At 41.1% G+C, this 22866-nt stretch overlaps 1 protein-coding gene across 1 annotated transcript; it reads right to left on the bottom strand.

Moving 5' to 3' along the window:
* Positions 1-5534: 5534 nt before the first annotated feature.
* LOC119918307 (sodium-coupled neutral amino acid transporter 2-like) lies at positions 5535-16586 on the bottom strand. The gene is made up of 16 exons (XM_038738963.1): positions 16434-16586; positions 15052-15174; positions 14836-14917; positions 14622-14737; positions 13551-13624; positions 13369-13461; positions 13088-13160; positions 11840-11922; positions 11651-11709; positions 11238-11360; positions 11054-11133; positions 10796-10896; positions 6956-7080; positions 6708-6852; positions 6518-6612; positions 5535-6115 (listed from the first exon to the last, which is right to left on the bottom strand). Exons 2-16 carry the CDS (start codon positions 15171-15173, stop codon positions 6002-6004), a joined length of 1485 nt encoding a protein of 494 aa, XP_038594891.1. The 5' UTR covers position 15174; positions 16434-16586; the 3' UTR covers positions 5535-6001.
* Between the last annotated feature and the right edge of the window lie 6280 nt (positions 16587-22866).

Here is a 22866-nt window from a genome sequence, read left to right as displayed (position 1 = left end):
CATACCCTCTATTGAGACCAACCAACATAAATTTATGTTTAACTTTCGAGCCAACATGGACAAGAAGTCCGGAATTCTTTCTACATTTCCATGACAAATGGACAAACTAAATGTGCTGATTTCGATCATGTGATAAAATCAAAAGCACCAGAACAGCGACTTAATTGACCTTGTGGTGAGAATCTTTTGTCAAATGTTTCTAAGGTCAGTCACAGACTTTCGAGCTCAGTTACAGGCTAGAATGTAAGAAGTTGGTGAAGTCTTGGTGTGTGTATCTCCCTGGCATGTCTTCACATGATTCACATGAAGTAAACTCATTTTAAGCCACCCTATCTTTTCATCCGGCTGATAATCCTGGTGCTCAGCATTATATAAATATTTAATCTGTGTGGGCTAAAAACGGTAAGTGAACTTGTCTCCTGCTGTGGTGTGTCCTCTGACCACTAGGGAGCACCGTTGTCAAGAGAAAAGTGAGGAGAATGCTTCATTGTGTTTCAACAGGTAGTAATACTTGATGAGACCTGTTAGTCTGCACTTGGAGAACAATTGCAGGGTGGGTGTCGTTATATCCTATGATATATTCATAAACGAAGTTTGCAAGTGTGAGCCATTCAAAGCATATATAAGTGGAGGGATAATAAAATCTATAGTATATTTTGAACATTTGGACACTCTTCAACACAAAGTAGGGAGTTAGAACAACTTTATCACAGTGAATCATAATGTGACCAGGGGGAAAGCCCAGATGCTGCTAGCAAGGAGAATTAAAAGGATACAGGCAAACAGAGCTATTGAATCCATTTAACTAGAAGATGGGGAAACTCCAGTTTAAGTGAAAACTGCTTTTACAAAATACTATGAAGATCTCTATAAATCTGAAGAACCGGATAAGTCAGGTGTAGGAAATCCGGGCCTAATAGCCTACCTATTTATCGATCGATCGTTGCCACACTTGAGATGTTGAACCACCTGGAAAAGGAATATTGGCTCATATCTCTAGAACCGCAGCAGTTTCTTCAGTTAAAACAAGGTAAATGTCCCTCAGATAGTGTCTTATTGGCCTATATCTCTTCTGCCATGTGACACCAAAACACTAAGGTGCAAAATGTTCTTGGCTAGTTGAATAGAAACAATCATGCCCCACCTGATTGCTAATGATTAAAATTAATTTGTGCAGGGCAGAAAAGCATTTCAATGCATGCTGAGCAAACCCGCGCAATCATGTCATTAGACGCCGAAAAGGCTTTTGACAGAATTAAATGGAGATACCTTTTTGATACTGGATTTAGGAAAAATGAATCAAATTATTATATACTGAGCCAGTAGCAAAAATGACTTCAAACAATTTCAAAGCCTTTGTTGATGTAAACACCAGGGCTGACCTATGTCGTTTTGTCATGTCATTTTTTTGTTTCCCATTGAACCCTTGACCATGGCAATGTTAGTCGTCTGAAATCACAAACAGAACATTGTTTATCTTTTTTTGCAGATGTTTTGTGTTTCAAACCTGGGAACCTCAATGGAGGCACTTTGTCATCTTCTGAGGATATGTGGACAGTTCTCTGGTTCTAAAAGCAATAACTGTAAAAGTTTCTTATTACTGATTATAGAAAAGAGAAGACGTCCTCTGATATATACATATGCAAATGCCCCAAAAGAATTAACTTATTTAGGAATTTAAATAACCCCTGAAGTTCAAACCGTGCATCAGAATGGGGAAGAAAGTGGCTTTAAGTGGCTTTGAATGTGGCATGGGCTGGTCTGAGTATTTCAGAAACTGCTGATCTACTGGGATTTTCACGCACAACCAGGGTTTACAGAGAACGGTCCGAAAAAGAGAAAATATCAAGCGAGCAGCAGTTGTGTGGAGGAAAATGCCTTGTTGATGTCAGAAGAGAAAGGACAGACTGGTTCGAGTTGGTAAAAAGGCAGAATACCATCTCTGAAAGCACAACACACACACAACACTAGCCGGCTACAGCAGCAGAAAACCACACTGGGTGCCACTCCTGTTGGCTAAGAACAGGAAACAGGCTACAATTAGCACAGGCTCACCAAAATTAGACAACAGAAGATTGGAAAAACATTGCCTGGACTGATGAGTCTTGATTTCAGCTGTGACTTTCAGATGTTAGGGTCAGAATTTAAACAACATGAAAGCATGGATCCATCCTGCCTTGTATCAACGGTTTAGACTGATGGTGGTGGTGTAATGGTGTGGAGGATATTTTCTTGGCACACTTTGGGCCCTTTAGTACCAATTGAGCATCGTTTAAACGTGACAACCTACCTGAGTGTTGTTGCTGTTTCTTTGGATACTAGATATCAAGTGTTTCAAATGGTGTTCAGATCCATCGAAAGGTGAGTCCACATTTGACCAAAATACACCTGAAACCAGCAGACTGATGGACAATTTCTTCAGAATTTTATCACCGACATATGAACTGTAAGCATCATCTACGGACTAATCTCAGCCTCTTACGATTCCTGTAAAATTCATGCAAAATGCCTTTTCAAGGCATATCCAAAGTAAATTTAATGTACAGTTGAAACTGTAAAAATTAGCATATTGTACAAAAGTTCATTTATTTCAGTAATTCAACTTAAAAGGTGAAACTAATATATAGACTCATTACATGCAAATGAGATATTTCAAGCCTTTATTTGATATAATTTAGATGATTATTGCGTACAGCTTATGAAAAATTCAGAATCTCAGAAAATTAGAATATTGTGAAAAGGTTCAGTATTGTAGACTCAAAGTGTCACACTCTAATCAGCTAATTAATCCAAAACACCTGCAAAGGGTTCCTGAGCCTTTAATTGGTCTCTCAGTCTGGTTCAGTAGAATTCACAATCATGGGGAAGACTGCTGACCTGACAGTTGTGCAGAAAACCATCACTGACACCCTCCACAAGGAGGGAAAGCCTCAAAAGGTAATTGCAAAAGAAGTTGGATGTTCTCAAAGTGCTGTATCAAGGCACATTAATAGAAAGCTAAGTGGAAGGAAAAAGTGTGGAAGAAAAAGGTGCACAAGCAGCAGGGATGACCGTAGCCTGGAGAGGATTGTCAGGAAAAGGCTATTTAAATGTGGGGGAGCTTCACAAGGAGTGGACTGAGGCTGGAGTTACTGCATCAAGAGCCACCACACACAGACGGGTCCTGGACATGGGCTTCAAATGTCGTATTCCTCTTGTGAAACAACAAACAACGTCAGAAGGGGAAAAAAAGAACTGGTCTGTTTCTCAGTGGTCCAAAGTCCTCTTTTCTGATGATGAAATTTTGCATCTCATTTGGAAACCAAGGTCCCAGAGTCTGGAGGAAGAACGGAGAGGCACACAATCCAAGATGCTTGAAGTCCAGTGTGAAGTTTCCACAGTCTGTGTTGGTTTGGGGAGCCATGTCATCTGCTGGTGTTGGTCCACTGTGCTTTATTAAGTCCAGAGTCAGCGCAGCCGTCTACCAGGACATTTTAGAGCACTTTATGCTTCCTTCAGCAGACAAGCTTTATGGAGATGCTGACTTCATTTTCCAGCAGGACTTGGCACCTGCCTACACTGCCAAAAGTACCAAAACCTGGTTCAATGACCATGGGATTACTGCGCTTGATTGGCCAGCAAAGTCGCCTGACGTGAACCCCATAGAGAATCTATGGGGCATTGCCAAGAGAAAGATGAAGACGTGAGAGCGAACAATGCAGAAGAACTGAAGGCCGCTATTGAAGCATCCTGGTCTTCCATAACACCTCAGCAGTGCCACAGGCTGATAGCATCCATGCCACGCCGCACTGAGGCAGTAATTCATGCAAAAGGGGCCCAAACCAAGTACTGAGTACATATGTATGATTATACTTTTCAGAGGGCTGACATTTCTGTATTTAAAATCTTTTTTTTTTTGATTTCTTGTAATATTCTAATTTTCTGAGATTTTGAATTTCGGGATTTCATAAGCTGTATGCAATAAAAATATAAAATTAAAAATGATATCAAATAAAGGCTTGAAATATGCTAATTTTTCGAGTTTCACCTGTAGTTCTTGAACCATTTGGAGTATATGCATGGTTTTGGCCTTCTCTGAAAGAGAACACTCTGGAGTGTGTAACCCAAAAGTCAGAATGATTGTAAGTGCTACTGGAATTGATTTAAGTTTAAACATTTTTTTGTTTCTGCTTGAAAATGTTTGCTAACAAATGCATGCAGACAACTATAGCTGGGACACTGTAGGGCCACAGCATAAAGCCTTACCTAGTCCTAATTAAAATTTTATACTACTTCCATGAAAAATTATTATTATTTTATTATTTTCTAAGGGTAAGTCTTAGCGTAACTTGACACAGACGTGTTTGGTTTTTTTTGCTGGTAGATCATGAACCTGTTCAAAGACATTTTGATACATCAATCCATTTGAATTATACAAGCCAGTACATCTTTATAAAGATAGCAACAAATGCAGTGGTGAAAAAAAGTCTTCACTGAAGACAGAATTAAATGTTTCTGTAAGTGTGTGTGTGTGTGTGTGTGTGTGTGTGTATGTATGTATGTATGTATATGTGTATATATATATATATATGTTTGTGGTTGGAAGCACAGTGCACCATCAGATGACAAGTCCACGTTGAGCTATCAAGTTAGGTAGGTAGGCAGATTTATTTTTACAATGTAACAAGTTGAGTGACAATATACATTAATAAAGAATCAATTATGAAAAACGGTAAACAGAAATAAACTATCATCACTGGAGCAGTGCTGAGGATGAATTAGAGTTTAAGAGTCTGCAAGCTTCACAACAGAGTTCTGTCCACATGGGGGGATGCAGTCGTGGGTGTACAGTGTGAACAGGAGGGGAGTGTAGGGGGTGAGTCCGCCAATCCGAACTGACTGGTGTCTGTTTGTGAGGAAGTCCAATATCCAATTGCAGAGTGTTGTCTTTAAACCCAGAGTTTGCTGATCGGTTTCATGGGAGATTGTGTTGAACACTGAGCTGAAATCCACAAACAGCATTCTGATGTAGGTGTTGTTTTTCTCAGGGTGTGTGAGGGCAGTGGAGATGGCATCCTCTGTGGATCTGTTGCTTCTGAAAAAAACTGGTGAGGGTCCAGGCTGGCTGGGATGTTGTTCTTTATGTGCTGAAGAACCAGCTTCTCAAAGCACTTCATCAGAATTGGGGTGAGAGCCACAGAGCAGCAGTCGTTCAGACTAGACACTGCAGACTTTTTAGGTACAGGAAAGATGGTGGCTGTCTTGAAGCAGGTGGGAACCCTCTGCTGAGACAGTGAGATGTTGAAAATGTCAGTAATAACATCAATTAGCTGATTGGCACAGGTTTTTAGGACATGGCCCAGCTGATTTACTCATATTCACTCTCAGCTGGACTCTCCTCACATCTGCTGTGGATACTGACAGTGGCCAGTAGACTTTACAGCTGACTCCTCGTTGAGGAGATCAAAGCGAGCATAAAATATGTTAAATTCCTCGGGTAATGTGGCCTCACACATGATTGGGGAGCTCCTGCTTTTGTAACCTGTCATGTTTTTGATGGCCTGCCACATATCTTTGGTGTTGCGGTCTCTCTCCAGTCTCTTCTGATGTCTCCGCTTCGCCTCCTTGATGCCACCTTTCAGCCTCACTCTGGCGGTGGTGTTAGCTTCGTTATCACCCAACCGAAAAGCAAGTTCTTCATTGTAAAACATTTTAAAAGCAGAATACTTCCCAACTGTATGTAACAACACTCAAAATACAACAAAGAAAAAAGGTTAGGATAAAAAGAGGAAAAACAAGGAAAACACCATCTCTGTGGCCTATAACAGCGTACTGTACAAAGTTCGGATACATTCTCTTGGAATGGCATGGTTCGTCGCTCAGGAAGTCAAAGGCGAGCATCAAGTGAGTTCTTGTGTTTTTCATTTTACAATAGGTTTCTGATCTTTGTTGGTTGCGCGGCTGTAGCAGTCTTGCGCTGAGAGCCTCCCTCTCCTCGACAGGCCCAGCAGGAGGTGGAGCTTTAGTGTCCGTCGGCTGAGTCCGAGCTGGCTGAGGCATTGTGGACCCAGTCCAGGATGATGAGGGTCATGCTGCCGATCATGACCACGAAGCCCAACAGCAGGAAGGCAGTGGCCTGGACAGGAGAACAATTTCACATTCAGTGTTCACACTGAGTGACTTTAAGGAAGAGCTTAACAATTTGAGCAATATGCGTATTCACTTTCTTGCAACAGTTAGATGAGAAGATTTTCTGTTATCTTTATGTTCAATATAAAGCCTAAGGAATGGCCAATAGCTGTTTCCACTCAGTCTTAGCTAAGCTAATGGGCTGCTGGCTACAGCTTCACGTTGAACAGACAAATATGAACGTGGTGTTGATCTTTGATCTCTCAGCAACAAAGCAAATTAGTCTGTTATTCAACATGTCGAATTATTGCCTCAAGGTGACTTCAACTGTATAAAAAGCTTCTATAAATGGCTTGAAGTTTCTGCTAATTCTCTAACGTCCCTGTAGATGTAAGATCTCACTCCTTACCCCGATCTTCTGCACAGACATCATGGACTCCTTCTTGACCAGTTTGATGTAGAAAGCTGAGGGCAGGATGAAGATGAGCATGGCAGAAGAAGCGCCTGTGTGAGGGGAGACATTTGGAATTTTAGCCTCATTTTGTATTTGAGACGCTTTTTGTAGCATCATATGCATTAACACGCTCAAAGGCACCCACCGATGACGGCAAAAATGTCCCTGATGCTGGGGACAAAGATGACCAGGGCGTTGGTGCTGGCCAGCAGGGCCACAGTGATGATGGTGTGGCGGATCCAGCTGAATTCCTTAGAGGTGCACAGGAGCTGGTTTACAGAGGTACGAATCTACAGAGAGAGAGAGGGACAAAAAGAGAGGTTATCCTTTATGATCCCCTAAAATCTTGTGCCAGCAATAATCTAAGATGTGCTCGACCTCTTTGATACTTACAGGGAAAAGCACCACGGGGACGGTGAGAGTGACGGCGGCCAGCACAGCCAGGCGGACGATCAGCAGCAACACATCATCCTTGTAGATCTTGGAGTAGGTGTGCAGCAGCTCAGACTCCACGTTCACTGTGTTGAAACACAAGAGACCTTTTAGACCTGAAGCACGCGCAGCACGATTCATGAACGCAATATGTGACACGTTTAGAAAGAAGGGTGCTGAGTGCAGTCGAGAAAGTGGCTGATTGTCAGTAACATCAGAATACGCTACCCCTGATATCTTAAATAAAGATGGTATAATATAGTATTTCAACATGCTCCGCATCTCCGTACAGTACACATGGAGTGAGTAGTAGTACAATATAAAATGATTCTGTGGTGGGAGCATTATTTGGTGGATCACAGACTTCCAGAAGGACAGAAAGCAGCATGTTAAGCTGGGAAAACATCTCTCTGACTTCAGGACCATCAGTTCTGGATCCCCTCAGGGCTGCATTCTTTCCCCTCTTATCTTCTCCCTGTACACCAACAGCTGCACCTCCAGTCTCCAGTACGTAAAGCTCCTGAAGTTTACGGATGACACCACCCACATTGGGGTAACGCATCTCGCTTATTAACTGCCTGAAGGACATCAAGAACTGGATGTACAGTAACCTCCTCAAACTCAATAAAGACTAAACAGAACTCATGGTGTTTGCCCCACAGTCACTTCTCAAAAAGGTTGGTGACATCACACTGGACGTGGATGACTGCTCAATCTCTGCATCCCCTCAAGTACGCAACCTGGGTATCTTCAGATTCAGATCTTCAGAACATCTCCAACTCTGTAGCTGTTACCCTCATCCACTCCTTCATCACCTCCCGACTTGACTATTGTAACGGTGTCATGTTCGGTCTGTCCAGCAAGGCTACTGACAGACTCCAGTATGTCCAGAACTCTGCAGCAAGGATGCTCGACCACACAGAACATGGACTTCACATCACTCCCATCCTGAAGAAGCTCCACTGGCTGCCAGTTAAGTCTCGGATCAAATATAAAATCCTCCTACAGACGTACAAATCTCTCCATGGACTTGCACCTCACTCCCTCAAAGATCTACTCCATCCCTACACTCAGTCACGGTCTCTGTGGTCCTCTGACAATGTTTTGCTTAAGTTACTTACTTACTTAACGCAGAGGTTTCTTCTAAATTTACATTGCATTGCAGGCTTAGTGTGCAAATAAACCATTCTCAAAACATTTCTTGATGCAAGCCATTTTTCAGAACATTTTTAACAAATGCTTTCAATAAGTGGTGGCTACATGTCCCCGGTGTCCCCACTGTAAATGACCCTCCCTACTACTACAGCTTCTCCTTGCTTACCGCCTCACCTCCACTCTCCTCCTGCTCTCTCTCTCACTCGGCCCTGTCACTTTGTCTGTCTGCTTCGTTTACACACGCCTCCTCTGCCTGTCAGCGGCCACCACAGTTCTTTACCCCTCCAGGCGCTTGTGCCTGCACTACGCAGGGTACTGCAGCTGATGTTGAAGCTACTGCAGCCCCGGTAGCAAATATCTGTTTTTTCAGCCGTCTGAAGAATGTTTTTTTTTTTTCTGGCCCGCAACGCAAGAAACAGAGGGGGTGGGGGCTAGTAAGAGATGTGAGAGAGACGGCCCAGTGTCAGTATAGAAAATTACCCAATGGGTCGCTGTCCATGCTTTACGGGCCGATTGTTGGCCCGTTTTTTAAAAACCAATTAGGCCTATATAAATAAATAATTTACTTTACACCCAAAGGTGCGTCACCCGGTAAGCCAGATTATCAGTCCAGCCCTGGCGAGAGTGGTAATAATAATAATAATAATGTATTTGATCACTACATTCATGGATTCAGGCAATTCAGTATTATGTTGCTTGGCTGTGTGGAGCTGAAGATCATTTTGCATGTGAAACAAAAAGTATTTAAACCGTTTATTTTAATGTCCCTCTCCTTGGTGCAGTCAGTTATTCAAAATATATCAGAAGTGCTCCTTTTTTTCCACTTGAGCCCCTGCCCCCCAAAATGTCCGTGCACGTCCCTGTTCCAGAACATTCCTGTGCACTAACTCCTGCCATGACAAACAGGTGGCACACTGATCAGCTTCATCAGGTGGGGTTTTTCACAGTCTTGCACAGGCCTCAAGTCTTGTCGGGAGCGGTTTGTTCCAAGAGGGACACTCATTATTTAATTTAGACCTTGAAGCTCCTTCCCTTAACTTTGGATGATTAATTTGCTTTGACATTTCCTATTCAGGAACAATGGCTGCTTGTAAACCCACACTGGTACGATTAACTCTTTGTTGCTTTCTTAAGGTAAAGGTAAAAAAATCAAAAAACATGTTAGGTTCTTCAGTCAGTGCCATTGACCTAGACACTGATAAAGATCTGGAGTTGGTCCCCGGGCACTCCACAGTGGCTGCCCACTGCTACCTTAAGGAATGGGTTAAATGGGGAGAATGAATTTCGCTATATGTATGAGTATGTGACTATAATGTATCTTTACCTTTTACCTTTAGGATTATAGAATCTGCTTCATGTCAAAACTGGTCAGCTAAATGCCTGCCACCCATTGGTGTAGTCTACGTGATACGCAGGTATACGTCGTATACCCACTAGGAATGTTCAAAGATTTCCGGATACCTACTTAAAATAGCGAGATGATACGTAACATCGTTTTGTGACAGAACTTTCACACGGGGTTAACCCTAACCCACAGAAAACGAGCCAGATGAGGCTGATGCTAACGTAACGTTACCTGGTGAGTGAAAATAGTATATATGCCTATGTTATCATTAACGCTATCATTAACGGAACTGTAACAGCATTGTTGGTTTATTGAATTGAAACTAGAACTAAATAACTAACGTTTTTGTGGTGGATCAATGAATGCGGGATAGTGTGTGTGTGTGTGTGTGTGTGTGTGTGTGTGTGTGTGTGTACAGTAGTAGCAGTTCCTGGATGCTTGCTCATGCATTTAAGCTGGTACAGTACATAACCTACGTTTGACAATGGTTTTTGTCATGGTTTTTCCCAAGTGAGCTTGGGAGGATGTGGACAACTTGTGGTGTCCTCAGTGCTAATATTCTGTAATGAATGAGTTTGGGTGATAGAACTGCACATAGGCCTGTGTTCATTGTTATTAGTGCTACTGAAAAGCCTCAGCTTTCCATCATTGTTAATAATAGTTGCAACTTGCACTGTGAAATGTGCATTGAAAATTGCCAGATGATAAAACCAGATTCATATAACATCTAAGGCTAAATGTAGCTCCTAACTGGCTGAGTTAGATGGTGATTAACACTAAACATTAGACATTTCCACCATAAATTGGTGCTGAAAATGTCTCCGGAATGCAGGAAATTAAACGTTTAATGATCAAAATCTTGACCCCCCAGTCGTATACTCATCAATGAATATTTCTTTAAATGCTATTAAAATATCTTCTAGTCTTGATCTCGTGACCCCAATATTCTGGATTGTCACATCTCATATGCTAAGTGTTTTGTCACAACTCTAATCTGAACCCTAAAATGTCACACACACTGTGTGACGCCCTTTCCCACCTGTAACTGTCATTGGCTGTTAAAGTCTTTGCGTTGTTGATAACACATAGCCTAAGCAGTCCTTCAGAATGCTCTCTATTACATGTAAATGCATACAGTATTTATTAGTGAGAATAGTGGCGCTCATGGGACGTCACGCTGGGATGGGGGAGTATGAGGCTGGGAGGGAAAAATCACAGTATACTCACTAGAAAAAAAACTAGACTACACCACTGCTGCCACCATACATTCAACCACACATTAAATGATGGTTTAGACTCACAGTTGAAGGTCAGATATCCGAAGAGGGCGGCCAGCAGGTACATGATGAACATGGCCAGGAAGGACACATTGGCAACGCCCTGCATCTTTCTGCGGGAACGGCTGTTTGGAGAAGAGGGGATGTTTCATTTAGACACTAGAACACAGTTTTTATTATTTAAACTCTTGAGTTTAAAATAAACGTGAAAACGCTGATAAGAAAGCAGCTGCTGTTTAAAGTTTGGGTGAAAATGATGAAATGAAAGCTGCGTGCACTCACTCTTTGAGCTCCTCGTACATGGGCAGGATGGCAGGGTGGCACACGAAGGCGAAGGTCAGGATAGGAACAGCGTAGACAGTCTGGAAAAAAGGACAACAGTGAATACGTCACCAAAATATTACATCTGATTTTTGTTTTAATACACATTTCAATTCTCCAGATGTTTTGCGTCTCAGAGCCTCACCTGAGAGTTCCAGACAAAGTATTTTGGTGTGCATGCGTCCTCGCTGTAGTCCACAGTGATGGTGTTCAGGTGGGACATGTCCTTTGGCAGAGGGCATGGGATCTGGAACTTCTTGATGATCACCTGGGGGACCAGATAACAGATTTAAGCTGATATTCAGTAGAACTTCCTTTTCTTTCTGGTTAAAAAGCCTTTGAAACTGCATGTAGCTCATCATGGGAAGCAAAAATCCCTGAAACCAGACCACTGTGAGAAATCAGTTAAAATAACAATTCAACACCTCAAGCCCAAGTTTAGATACCAAAGAAAGCCTAATTGCATTTTCGGTATTTCATTTTGTTCTGTTACAGTGTTCAGAGGAGAGCCTCAGATTTCATGGAAAAGCTGGGTAGGAAATACATGTGTTTACTCACCACAGTTAAAAAGAACACCGTGCAGAGCAGTGACAGACCACTGGTGTAACCGAGGTAACCTGTGGGGGTTAAACCAAACGGCAACATTTTATTACTATTTTAAAGCTGTAGAATGCTAATTTTTTTATAATTTCAGTGTCTTTCACACACGCAAGTGCATCACAATACACAAACACACACTTTTCTTACCAAAGTTCCTGAGCAGTGACAGAGGCAGGATTATGACGAGTGTCACCAGCAGCACCAGGTAGTTACCGTTAGTGTACCATTCCCTGAAACACAACATGACAGAACAACATGTTAGTGATACAGCTGAAGTCATTAATTAATCATTATGTGACTGGAGATTTATGTTTCTTGATGATAAATCATTAATAATGTAACAGTTATTTTCTGAATTCAGCACCAACGTGCTGTATTTTATGTTGTAAAATACAGCACATACTGTAGTGCCCATCATGTACTCTGCACATGTCATTCCCACACTATAGTTCTGAAATGACAGTTGTACGCTACATTTGAGATATATTTAGCCTAATGCATGTTGTGAAGATTAGTGTACCAAGATCTCCATGTTTGCACTTTATATGTGATCATAGCTTGAGTGTCTGTATCTTATTTTCTACAATTTCAGTAAGCGAAGCAGTGGGGAGAAAGACCATGTATGTAGTGTGATCTTCAACCAAACAGTGCTTTGCCCACTGCGGGATTAAGCCTTCACTGCACGCAGGCACACACACACACACACACACACACACACACACACACACACACACACACACACACACACCCCCCGACGAAAAGAGCAAAATTCAGCTTAAATAAAAGGATCTTTGGCCAAAAGGTCCCTTTCATTTTTTTTAATTTTATTATAGATTACTTTGTGTGACTGTTATGTATAACTTTGGTTGTGTTTATGTAAATAGGCTCTATTATAAAAATCTTGACCTCATTAATTTCTAAACTGGTTATGCCCCTGCACATAGCCATTAATATCTAAACTGCTGGCAACAAGAGTGAGTACACCTCTAGGTGAAAATATCAAAAATGGGGCCAAATTAGCCGTTTTCCATCCCCGGTGACTTGTTAGTGTTACAAGGTCTCAGGTGTGAATGGGGAGCTGGTGTGTTAAATTTGGTGTCATCGTTCTCACACTCCCTCATACTGGTCATTGGAATTCAACATGACACCATAAAGATGGCCTAGGCTATAAGAAGCTTGTCAAGACCCAAGAGCTGCAGCACGGTGGCCAAGACAATCAATTTTGCTTTTTGTTCTTTAAAAGAATAACCAAACCAACTAATCAATTATCAGAATAGTTGGTGATTCATTTAATAGTTGACAACTTATTGATTAATCATTTCAGCTCTACCTGCAGTTTATCAAATGTACTGTCTTTTCTGAGTTTGGAAGCTAGTAAAATATTTGGTCACTTACTCATTGGAACCCACAAAGGATTGAATGACGATCGGCAGCTCGTATTTGACGATGTAGAGGTAGCTTGACATGGCTGTAAAGACAAAAACTGCAGTTAGTACATTTCCCTGTAAAATCAGCTAAGTCCTGTCCATGAAGGGAACTCCACTAATAGTGTGATGTCTAATATTTGGTGAGGGGCTGAGTCACTCCAATGGAAGGAAAAGTAAGTTGCGGGAGAGGAGGTTTTAGCTCGTGGAATAAACACATATTGAATAAATATAGAAATGCCAGCCTCTCACCTCCGATATTCTGCATGGTGATGGAGCAGGAAGCGGCCAGTTTCCCCGGCATCCCGAAGGCTTTGTAACCCAGCTGCTCGTACACCAGTGCACCTGTGAAGAGGAAATACACACAGAAAATAAGATTTGGCATTCAGAAGGACTTTAAGAAGCCACTGGGGAGTAAAGATGGATTGTCTCACCTCCTTCATTGGCCGTCTTCAGCAGCAAGTGGACAGAATATAAGGATAAAATGGCGACAGCCAAGAGGAGAATCCTGTAAACAGACAAGAGGGATCTTGAGCTGATTGCAAACAAGATGGAAATTACAACGAAGTACAGCAAAATTGATGACAAAATGGTCCTGATTGATGTTTAAGTGCTGCATTGCTAAGTGTGCTAATTTTTAGAATGAACATGGGGCCTCGAAACACCAATTTTCAATTAAAATGGGATTTTCAGCAATCTGAGAATTTGGACCCTGGTGACTTTTAGACCCAAGAGTCTGCACCTGCGTCTGACATCCTAATCACTTGTAATTTATTGCTTCGTACGCTTCAATTCAAATAATATGCTTTAGATGACCTTTTATGAGGAATCAATGTGTTTGCTGCTTGTGTGGTAGTAAAACAATTGTTTTCTTTAGACAGTTTTTTCTCATGTGTGACTTAAGTGTGACTTCTTATACATGGGGGGTTCTCAGGAAATTGCGCTCAGAAATGTAAGAAAGGCAGACACCAGTAACTGACACTGATGAAAAATAATAATAAAATTGTTCACATAAGCTGCAAAAGTGTCTGTGAACATGTGATCTCAATGCACTGGATAACCAATAGGAGGAGCTCTCAAATAAACCCATAATTTGCCCTGAAGAGAACATTTTTTCTCATTAAAAATGAACATGATATCAAGTACTTATACTGTAACAATGACAAACTGTAAACTTTCACCCTGGTGTGGACTGCTGCTCAGGAACAAGCAAATCCACACACACACACACACATACGCACACACACACACACACAAACAGTGCTGGTAAGAATAAACATCTTGCAGAGGTTCAGTACATCATGACCTTTATCAGACAAAACCACATAGACAACAACCACATTCCTTTCTCTGTGACTGTGTTCTCCCTGATGCCTGAAGGTGCCTTGTAGATGTTTGTAAAGCACTATTCATTAATTTTTTTACCTCTAAAGTCCTGCTTGTAAAATGCAAAAATACTTTCAAAGAGAAAGAAGACAAAAGATACAAAAAGAAAATAAACGTACACAAACAGGGCGATGCCAGTGTTGGCCATAGCGTAGGACAGACCCAGGATGCCACTGCCCATGATGGCATTGCCCAGGTTGAAGACGGACATCCCAAAGGAAGCATTGCCCTGGTGCTGTGGGGAAATTAAAAGGTTCACAGTTAGGAAATTAGAAAAAAAAGACATGTGATCAAAGAAGATACTTTTGTTGGAGGATGGCCAGAAGCTCTTACATATTCGGTCTCATACTTCTTCTTGCCCAGGTTGTGTTCAGGGAGGAAGTTTTGACTCTCTGCCTCCATGTCAGAGTATTGGCTTAAAAAGAAAATAAAGGACAGAAGAATTTAGATAACAGAATGTGGTTTATGTAGACGTACATGATGTACAGCTCAGAAAAGTTTTTTTCCCCTAAAATTTTGTGTATTTAGGCATTTTACAGGCAGTCTCACCCATTCAGTGTGACCTTGGGACAGTCCCAGTAGGGGTACTCATAGCTGTTGGTGCTGATGCTGTTTTCTTTGGGGGAGATGTTGAAATGGAGCATCTCAGTTTTGGCAGTGGGCTGTTTCATGCTGTACATTTCAGAGCAGAAAAGAGGAGCACATATATTTTCTGTTATTTATTTTTATGCATCCCTGCACCCTGCGCCCTGCCGTCCCGCCACAGTGCTTTTAAATTCTTTTTCTATTTTAAATTGTAGAATGATCAATACAGTGAGCAGGCGCACGCCACAGACGCTCCTTCATGTGATCATGTGACTTTTCTTTGGAGGGTGAGAAGGGGGAGGGGTGACACACTGGCAGTCGAAAAATAGTAGACCGACATGCATGACGTTACTTCCTTTTCCCTCGGATTGTGTTTAACTCAAGTTCAAGTTCAATGTGCTTTATTGGCAGGTTTCAGTTCAACAATGTTGCCAAAGCATCCATCCATCGTCAACTGCTTATCCTGCGTACAGGGTCGCGGGGGGCTGGAGCCAATCCCAGAAAGGCGGGGTACACCCTGGACAGGTCGCCAGTCCATCGCAGATGTTGCCAAAGCAGTTTGCAACAAAATCAGAGTTTGAACATGACATTACAAGAATGAATGCAGACCATTCAGTTGAACAGTTATAAGTTACAAAAACAGAAATAATAAATACAGATAGAAGGTAAACAATTGGGTGAGTCACTCGCTGTTCCTCAGGTTTTGACACATACTGTCGTACAGCTATCACATGCTCTATATTCTTTTGGGAACCACAACTTTTTATGTCTCCCTTTTTCAATTGCAAGGGTCACTGAGTCACTGAGTCTGTACTTGGTCTGACAGTAGAGTGAGATTCAGCCATTTCATAATCTCTGTTTAGGGCCAGATCAAAATCTTGTTTGTGGTGTTTTTGTCTCTCCCTCCCAGTGTTCCACTCTACTCTAACTGTAAAGCAGTGCTGGTTTGAGAAAGTTGTGTGTGACAAGTTGTAGGATTAGTTCATGTCTGTGTTGCAGTGATATCCCTGTGCCACATCCAGACATGAGTTCCAGCCACTGGCTCCGGCACTGCACGTCACACTGCTTCATTATTTATTTCTTTGGACCGGGTAACGAATATACATCTAATTTGGCAGGAAATGGACTAATGGACTTTCAAATAAATGAGATTCAAAATGCAAACCAAAGACAGATAACGAGGTAATAATGTACAAATAAGTTCAGTTGCCCTTGATTTTAACCTTCCTTAGATAACTGTGACCTGGATGACTGAGAACCTTCACAGACAAACTAAAAAGTTTAATATATTGCCATCTAATAGCTTAAGGCTATGTTGCCTTTTCACAAGATGCCGGTGTTCTTACCCTCTGAAGATGTGGCAGGATGCCTCTAAAATCCTCTCAGTAAAAAAAAAAAACTGCACAAGGACAGTTTCTTCACAAAAGCCAAGTGATCCTTGAGAGTATTTCGGTTGAATATGAATAAATTGTAGAATAAATGGTTACTAGACAGGGTCTGATTAAAAAACTTGCTGAAACAGTTCAAGTAACGAACACGTACACTATAGAATAAACTGACCGAAGTGTTAAATCAAAAGTAAATTCCCAGAGACGCGGTACGCTCGGAGAGAAGACCCTGTTCTGCTGGCAGAAGGTTTGGGACTCACCTTTTATAAAGATGAGCATTGCATCAGCCCTCATCTACAAGTAAGGAGGATGAGGCGTGGCCTGTATGAGGTGGAGACTTTTTATGCACAGTGACGTGCTTTTGTATACAAACAGAGCACTGACCTAGAGACTCTCCCCTGGAAAACCACAGGGATCCTCCAGTACATCTTTGCAATAGGTGTTATCAAGAATACCATAAAAATAGGCTACTACAATAACACCATATGAGGTCAAGACATAATCCTTCATAACTAACATAACCATTCATCATTACCACAGACAGTAATTGCATAAAATATTTGTATGTGTTTAAATCCTTCTGTGATCATTATAGGAACATCAAAAGTCACCAAATGATTATTAAATCTTATCATTACTGCTAGTACAGTAGGTTTTTCAGATGTATCCTCACAGATGTACTGATTTTAAACTGTTTTTTCTTTAAAGCACTGTTTATCATATAAAAGTTATTTTTGTTACAGTAATGTTTTTGTAAATGTAATGTTTTGTTGGTTTGGTCAAGTTTGCATTTACATGACTACCACTGTTTCAACCATTTATCCTTTAAGCTACTTTTTGGTTACTATTACAACTATTTAACTTAACTTAACGGTCTGTTAAGGTTCTCCGTCATTCTTCCCAAGGAAGATTAAAATCAAGGGCAACTGGACTGGTTAAAGATACTCGAAGATGTTTCACACACACACACACACACACACACACACACACACACACACAGTAAATCACTTCCCCTAAATTGAAAATTGATCAACTGAGGATGGAGCAGCCTGTCAAACCATTTTACTAGGGCTTTTAAAGCTGCTATAATCAATATTTTATATTAATAAGGGATCAAATGACTATATGTATGTGAAAGGTGTCACTCATAGTGACAAACCCAGAGAATTACTACTCTCTGCTTTCCCCTCAGCTTAATATTCACATTCACCCTATTCACACACTGATAAGAGAGGCTAAGGTGAGAGACAGAAAATAACTCATTCACACACATTCAACCACCGTGAGTAATCAGTGTCTTTCCCGAAGACATTTTTTCATGCAGACTGGGGGAGCCAAGGCTCTAACCACCAACCTCCCAGTTAGTGGACAACCGCTCTACCCCTGTACTGATTAACTGCTTTGAGATGAGCAGACCGAATTTTTCATGGATAAATTAAATACAGGTTTAGATGTGTTTTACTATGTCTATATATGTGTGTATATGTGTGTGTGTTCACTCTACACACAAAATGAAACGTAATGCTACCAGTGCTCCTTGTTTCATGGAGGACGATGCACTCCACCTCCAAATGTCTCCTTCAAGTGCACAGGGGACTGAGGGACTCGCAACATCTTTCCAGCCCTGCAAATTGCAGTTCACAGATCTGCTTCATGTGAGGGCTGCATTGTGTGTGTCTGTGCTGTCTCTTCATAGCTGGAAATAATAATGATGAAGATTTCAGGCTGTCTTGGTGGCTTGTTAAACCAGAGTCTGTTCCCCCCTCCACGGGTTCTAATTCTCAAAAAACTGAAACAGAAACAGCAAAAAAGTCTCCCTACACTGATATTCTCTGGGGAAAACAGTGGAAGATGTTTTGCGTTGAGGTTCTATGATCAACGTTTGTGATTTGCTGAAGGGAAGAGAATCGCTGACGAACCGAAGAGAGAGGGAGGGTTAAAATGTAGCTAAATGTGTGATGGGTCTGTTGAAATTTATGAAAATGTTATTCGCCCTCAGGGGGATAGAGTGAGATAAATGATACGGTGAGAATGATGTTGATAGAGTTGTACCTGTTGCAAGGCCTCAGTTTTTTACAATTATTAATTATTATTAAATTATACATTTCTGGGTTCAGCCAGTTAGCAACAAACCAGGGACTAAGTTCTTAGCTACGTAAGCTATATCTGCTAAATCTGTCCAAATTAGAAGTAGATAAAAACAAACCATGTGCGCTTGACCCCATTTACTGCATGGTTCCCATCAAGGCGCAAAGTCTTGATGGGATTTGTGCACATACTGTTTGAAAGTGCAAACCGGACTTTCAACCAGGATTTGATTCCTGTCTGAGACAAAAAGTCAACAGTGAATGTGAATACAGAAGCGGACTTGTGTGAAAACTGTGTTACAAATCATACACCCTTATATATATATACAGTATATTCAGTAACTACACTCACCAGCCACTTTATTAGGTACACCTGTTCAATTGCACAAATAGCTAATCAGCCAATCACATGGCAGCAACTCAATGCATTTAGGCATGTAGAGGTGGTCAAGACAACTTGTTGAAGAGCATCAGAATGGGGAAGAAAGGGGATTTAAGTGACGGGCTGGTCTGAGTATTTCAGAAACTGCTAATCTACTGGGATTTTCATGCACAACCATCTGTAGGGTTTACAGAGAATTGTCCAAAAAAGAGAAAATATCCAGTGAGCGGCAGTTGTGTGGACGAAAATACCTTGTTGATGTCAGAGGTCAGAGGAGAATGGGCAGATTGGTTCGAGATGAGAGAAAGGCAACAGTAGCCTAACTTAAAAACTACTCGTTACTACCAAAGCATGCAGAATACCATCTATGAACGCACAGCACGTCGAACCTTAAAACTGATTGACGTCCACGGGAGCACGCGCAGCATGTATCTCCCAGTCTCTTTACTCTGGATCATACAGACATAACGTGCAAATAAACATCACTTTATGTCCGAGGTAATAGCAAAGATTTGTCTTTGTGATATGTTCATTTTAACAGAATAATCACAACTGTGGCCAAATAAGTGTTTGCAATTTATAGCATAACCAGGCATGACATGTGTTTGGTAGGCATATATGTCTAATATCTTTGTTTATGTCTGGAAAACGGAATGTAGCCTATAATTAACATGACTTACTGCTGAGTTATATATTTCAAATAAAGACATGATCTCTTTTGCAATTATCCTTATGAATCTGCATTATTTAACTTGCTGTGTACCAACCAATCCAGTCCTTTTTACCTGTTAAAATACAAGACATAAAATGCAATTTTTTACTTGCAAAAAAATGATTGCAGCCTCAACTTTGCATATTGACTGAAAGGTAGTTTCCTCCTCAAAATGACTTGATTTAATTCAGAAGAGTTATATTTGACAGATTATAAAACCGAAAGTGTCCCCTTTTTATTTCATATATAATAACATTATATTTTTAATGACATACTGACCACCAAACCAAAATCTGGTCAGAGAAACTTACCCTAAAGTCATATGAGGAACATTGAACTGCAGCACTTTCATTACCAATGGAGGACATTTTCCTTCCCTAATGTTGTGTAAAGGATCAGAATGTTGGCCACCTTTAAGAGAACTTTTAGGGAACGTTACGCATGGTCGCAGGAACATGACCTTCCACCTGGGAACACGTTATGGTAGTAATATCACGACCTACTAATTAGCTTGCACACACCGTAATGAGCATGTTTTGACGTCACCGATTTACTCGACCTTATCGCTCTCTCACATTGTCAACTAAAGAACACAGAATGGATATGAAACAACGTAAGAGAAGGTTCACTCTCTCTTTTTTTTTTTTTAAACACTCTCTCTGCATCTCAAAAATGATTGTTTGCTGAGTAAATAACAGCTGGCAGCAGCTGAGTGAAAGCCAATATTATTTACACCTACGACATTCTGTTTAATGGACTTGGTAATCGCTATAAAAAATAGTTACCCTGTGAATTAGAAGAGAGAGAACAGACTAATTTCCATCAAAACAAAGCGATGCTCTGCTCAACAACAGGATTCTGTAAATATCTCAAAATCAATCCAGTGATCATCTGATTTAGATGTTACAGTGAGTAGTCCACATTTGCCCTGCAGAGACTAAATAAGCTTTTAACACGCCGGTAATGGAAAGTCCATCCATCCATGATCAACCGCTTCTCCTGCGGACAGGGTCGTGTAGTATTCATAGACTGTATATAAAAAGGTAGTAATGGAAAGTGAAAGTATCATATTTCACTTGCCGGTGTGACACCAAAATGTGTGACCTATCAGATTCTGTGACCCCAATGGGAAGTTAAGCGCCAGACGCTTTGTTGACGATGTGAAGCAGCTGCAGTTTGGTTGGGTACCAAAAGTACTTGGTTGGGTTTAGGTACTAAACGTACTTCGTTGGGTTTAGGTACTATAAGTACTTGGTTATGGTAAGAGAACACAGAATCTGATAGGTCACAGATTTTGGTGTTACACCGGCTTGTGAAAGGGTGATGCAGTATGCAGGCTGCTTTCCAACAGGGCCACCAGTGCCATGGTGTGCACTCACTGGATTTTAGTTGTATTCGTTTAACAATAAAGCCTTAAACTGAAAAGGTATTTGCCTGATTTTCTAAATGTTTGCATCTGTCCAGCTCATTCATATATGTGTCAAGAGCCCCAGATCAAAGCTCTTCTATAATTGCGCACACAGCATTTCAGTAAATGAAGCAAAATGCAGATTAGAAAATAGAAAATGTAACGAAATTAATAGTAGATTAGGCTACTTTGGGCCCAAAGTAAATACTAGAGTGAAGAGTAAAAATACATAAAGGAACGTGAAAAGTTGGAAACAATTTTTTAGATTTGATTTATTTATTTTACAAATTTGCGTTACTTGTAACAAGTTACTACCCTCCCCTGCTGCAGGAATCATCACTGCTGTCTATGAGTAACAGCAGCACAAATGAAAAGTCTGTAATACTGAGACACTTTGCTGCCTGCCAAGAGACCTCTTTTTTTCTCCTTCAGCTTTTCAGCACAACCTTTGCGTTGTGTCGCATGTTTTCTATCCATGATTTTTGAGTTTCAACCGTTTAATTATGTCTGACGTGGAGTGTGTGATTGATTGACTAGTCACTCATACTAAACCGCCTGGGCTATGAGCCAAGTCCAACTATGAGGCAAACGTGTGTGCCTTCAGGCGGAAGGGGGAGGAGGAAGACGCACAGAATCAGAATCAGAAGAATCTGAATCAGAATCAGAAGGAGCTTTATTGCCAAGTAGTGATACATACATAGGAGGAATTTGTTTTGGTTTTAATGTGCTACATGTAGACAAACATACAGTTGACATAAATAAGTGTAGAAATATATAAATATAGAATAGACAATCCAAGTTATATAAGAATATTAAAGTGAATAGAGAAATAATACAACTATTTGCAGAATATACAACCATTTGCTGAACATGTGCATTATACTGGGTTTGTGTAGTGCAGACGTATTGCAACGAAATATATAAATTGACTAGGGCTGCAGATAACGATGATTTTTGTATTCGAAGCTTCTATAGATTATTTCAACGATTCATCGATGCATCATTTAAGAAGTACTTTTGCTTGGCGGCGGTGCCCCCCCCGCCCCATACAGTGTGTCATACAGCAAACATCAGACCAATAACCAGGCAGCTGCTTTACAAACACAAACATCACCCGAGTGCTACACAAGTTATACTACAGGCTCGTGCAGACTACATGACTTTCAGGGTCGGCCGATGGCCGTGCAGTTCACACAACTTGCCGAAATATGACGGCAGTCTTGAAGTCTTGGCGTTCACACTACTTGACTGATCGGTTACAGGGGGTCACCACATACACTACAGGAGCTGTCAACAGCTATGGCACCCGATGCTGGTTTCCAAACCACTTTTATCAAGAAAACACGTGAAATGTGAAACGGGAAATGAGCGATCCTGCACACGAAACAGCTGTTGTTTGTTATTATAAAGATGGCAATTATAAAGACAAAGAATCTGGGTGAAAGGATGGATTAGCACACGCAGTTAGCAGGGATTGTCTGAGCTACAGAGAGAGCTGCAGGGGAGTTAACCCAGTTAACTCCTGCGTACGTGTGCACATTTTCAGCAGAGGACTGCATCTTACTTTGGCTAGCCTTCAACTCAGCAATCAATCATGATTTCAGTTAAATGCTAAAGTTGCTGTTACTGTTACCTTGTCTGTGGTCTGCTGGCAGAACACCAGCTGCTTTCTGATAAGGCGCCGCCGTGCTGTTGCCAAGGCGACAAAAGTTTTGATTTACGGTGGACAGACGGTAACATTACAGAGTTGTTGTTTTCTTTAGCTTGAAACAATCCCATACTTTGGACACTTTCTTTTTTGT

Source organism: Micropterus salmoides, unplaced genomic scaffold (assembly GCF_014851395.1).
Source record: "Micropterus salmoides isolate LMB-PRFRI ecotype aquatic unplaced genomic scaffold, ASM1485139v1 Ms_hic_scaffold_23, whole genome shotgun sequence".
In the NCBI taxonomy this organism is placed as follows: domain Eukaryota; kingdom Metazoa; phylum Chordata; class Actinopteri; order Centrarchiformes; family Centrarchidae; genus Micropterus; species Micropterus salmoides.
Note: the sequence above shows the minus strand (reverse complement) of the source record. Positions and strands in the feature narration are given on the sequence as shown.

What these genes read in the sequence shown, in the direction of transcription:
- LOC119918307 (XM_038738963.1), bottom strand. Translation starts at nt 15,173, where the DNA reads ATGAAACAGCCCACTGCCAAAACTGAGATGCTCCATTTCAACATCTCC. An exon ending in CGGTGTTCTTTTTAACTGTG is followed by an intron (nt 11,361 to 11,650) that starts GTGAGTAAACAC and finishes CTGGTCCCCCAG; the next exon opens with GTGATCATCAAGAAGTTCCA. An exon ending in CGGATATCTGACCTTCAACT is followed by an intron (nt 7,081 to 10,795) that starts GTGAGTCTAAAC and finishes GTTTCAACACAG; the next exon opens with TGAACGTGGAGTCTGAGCTG.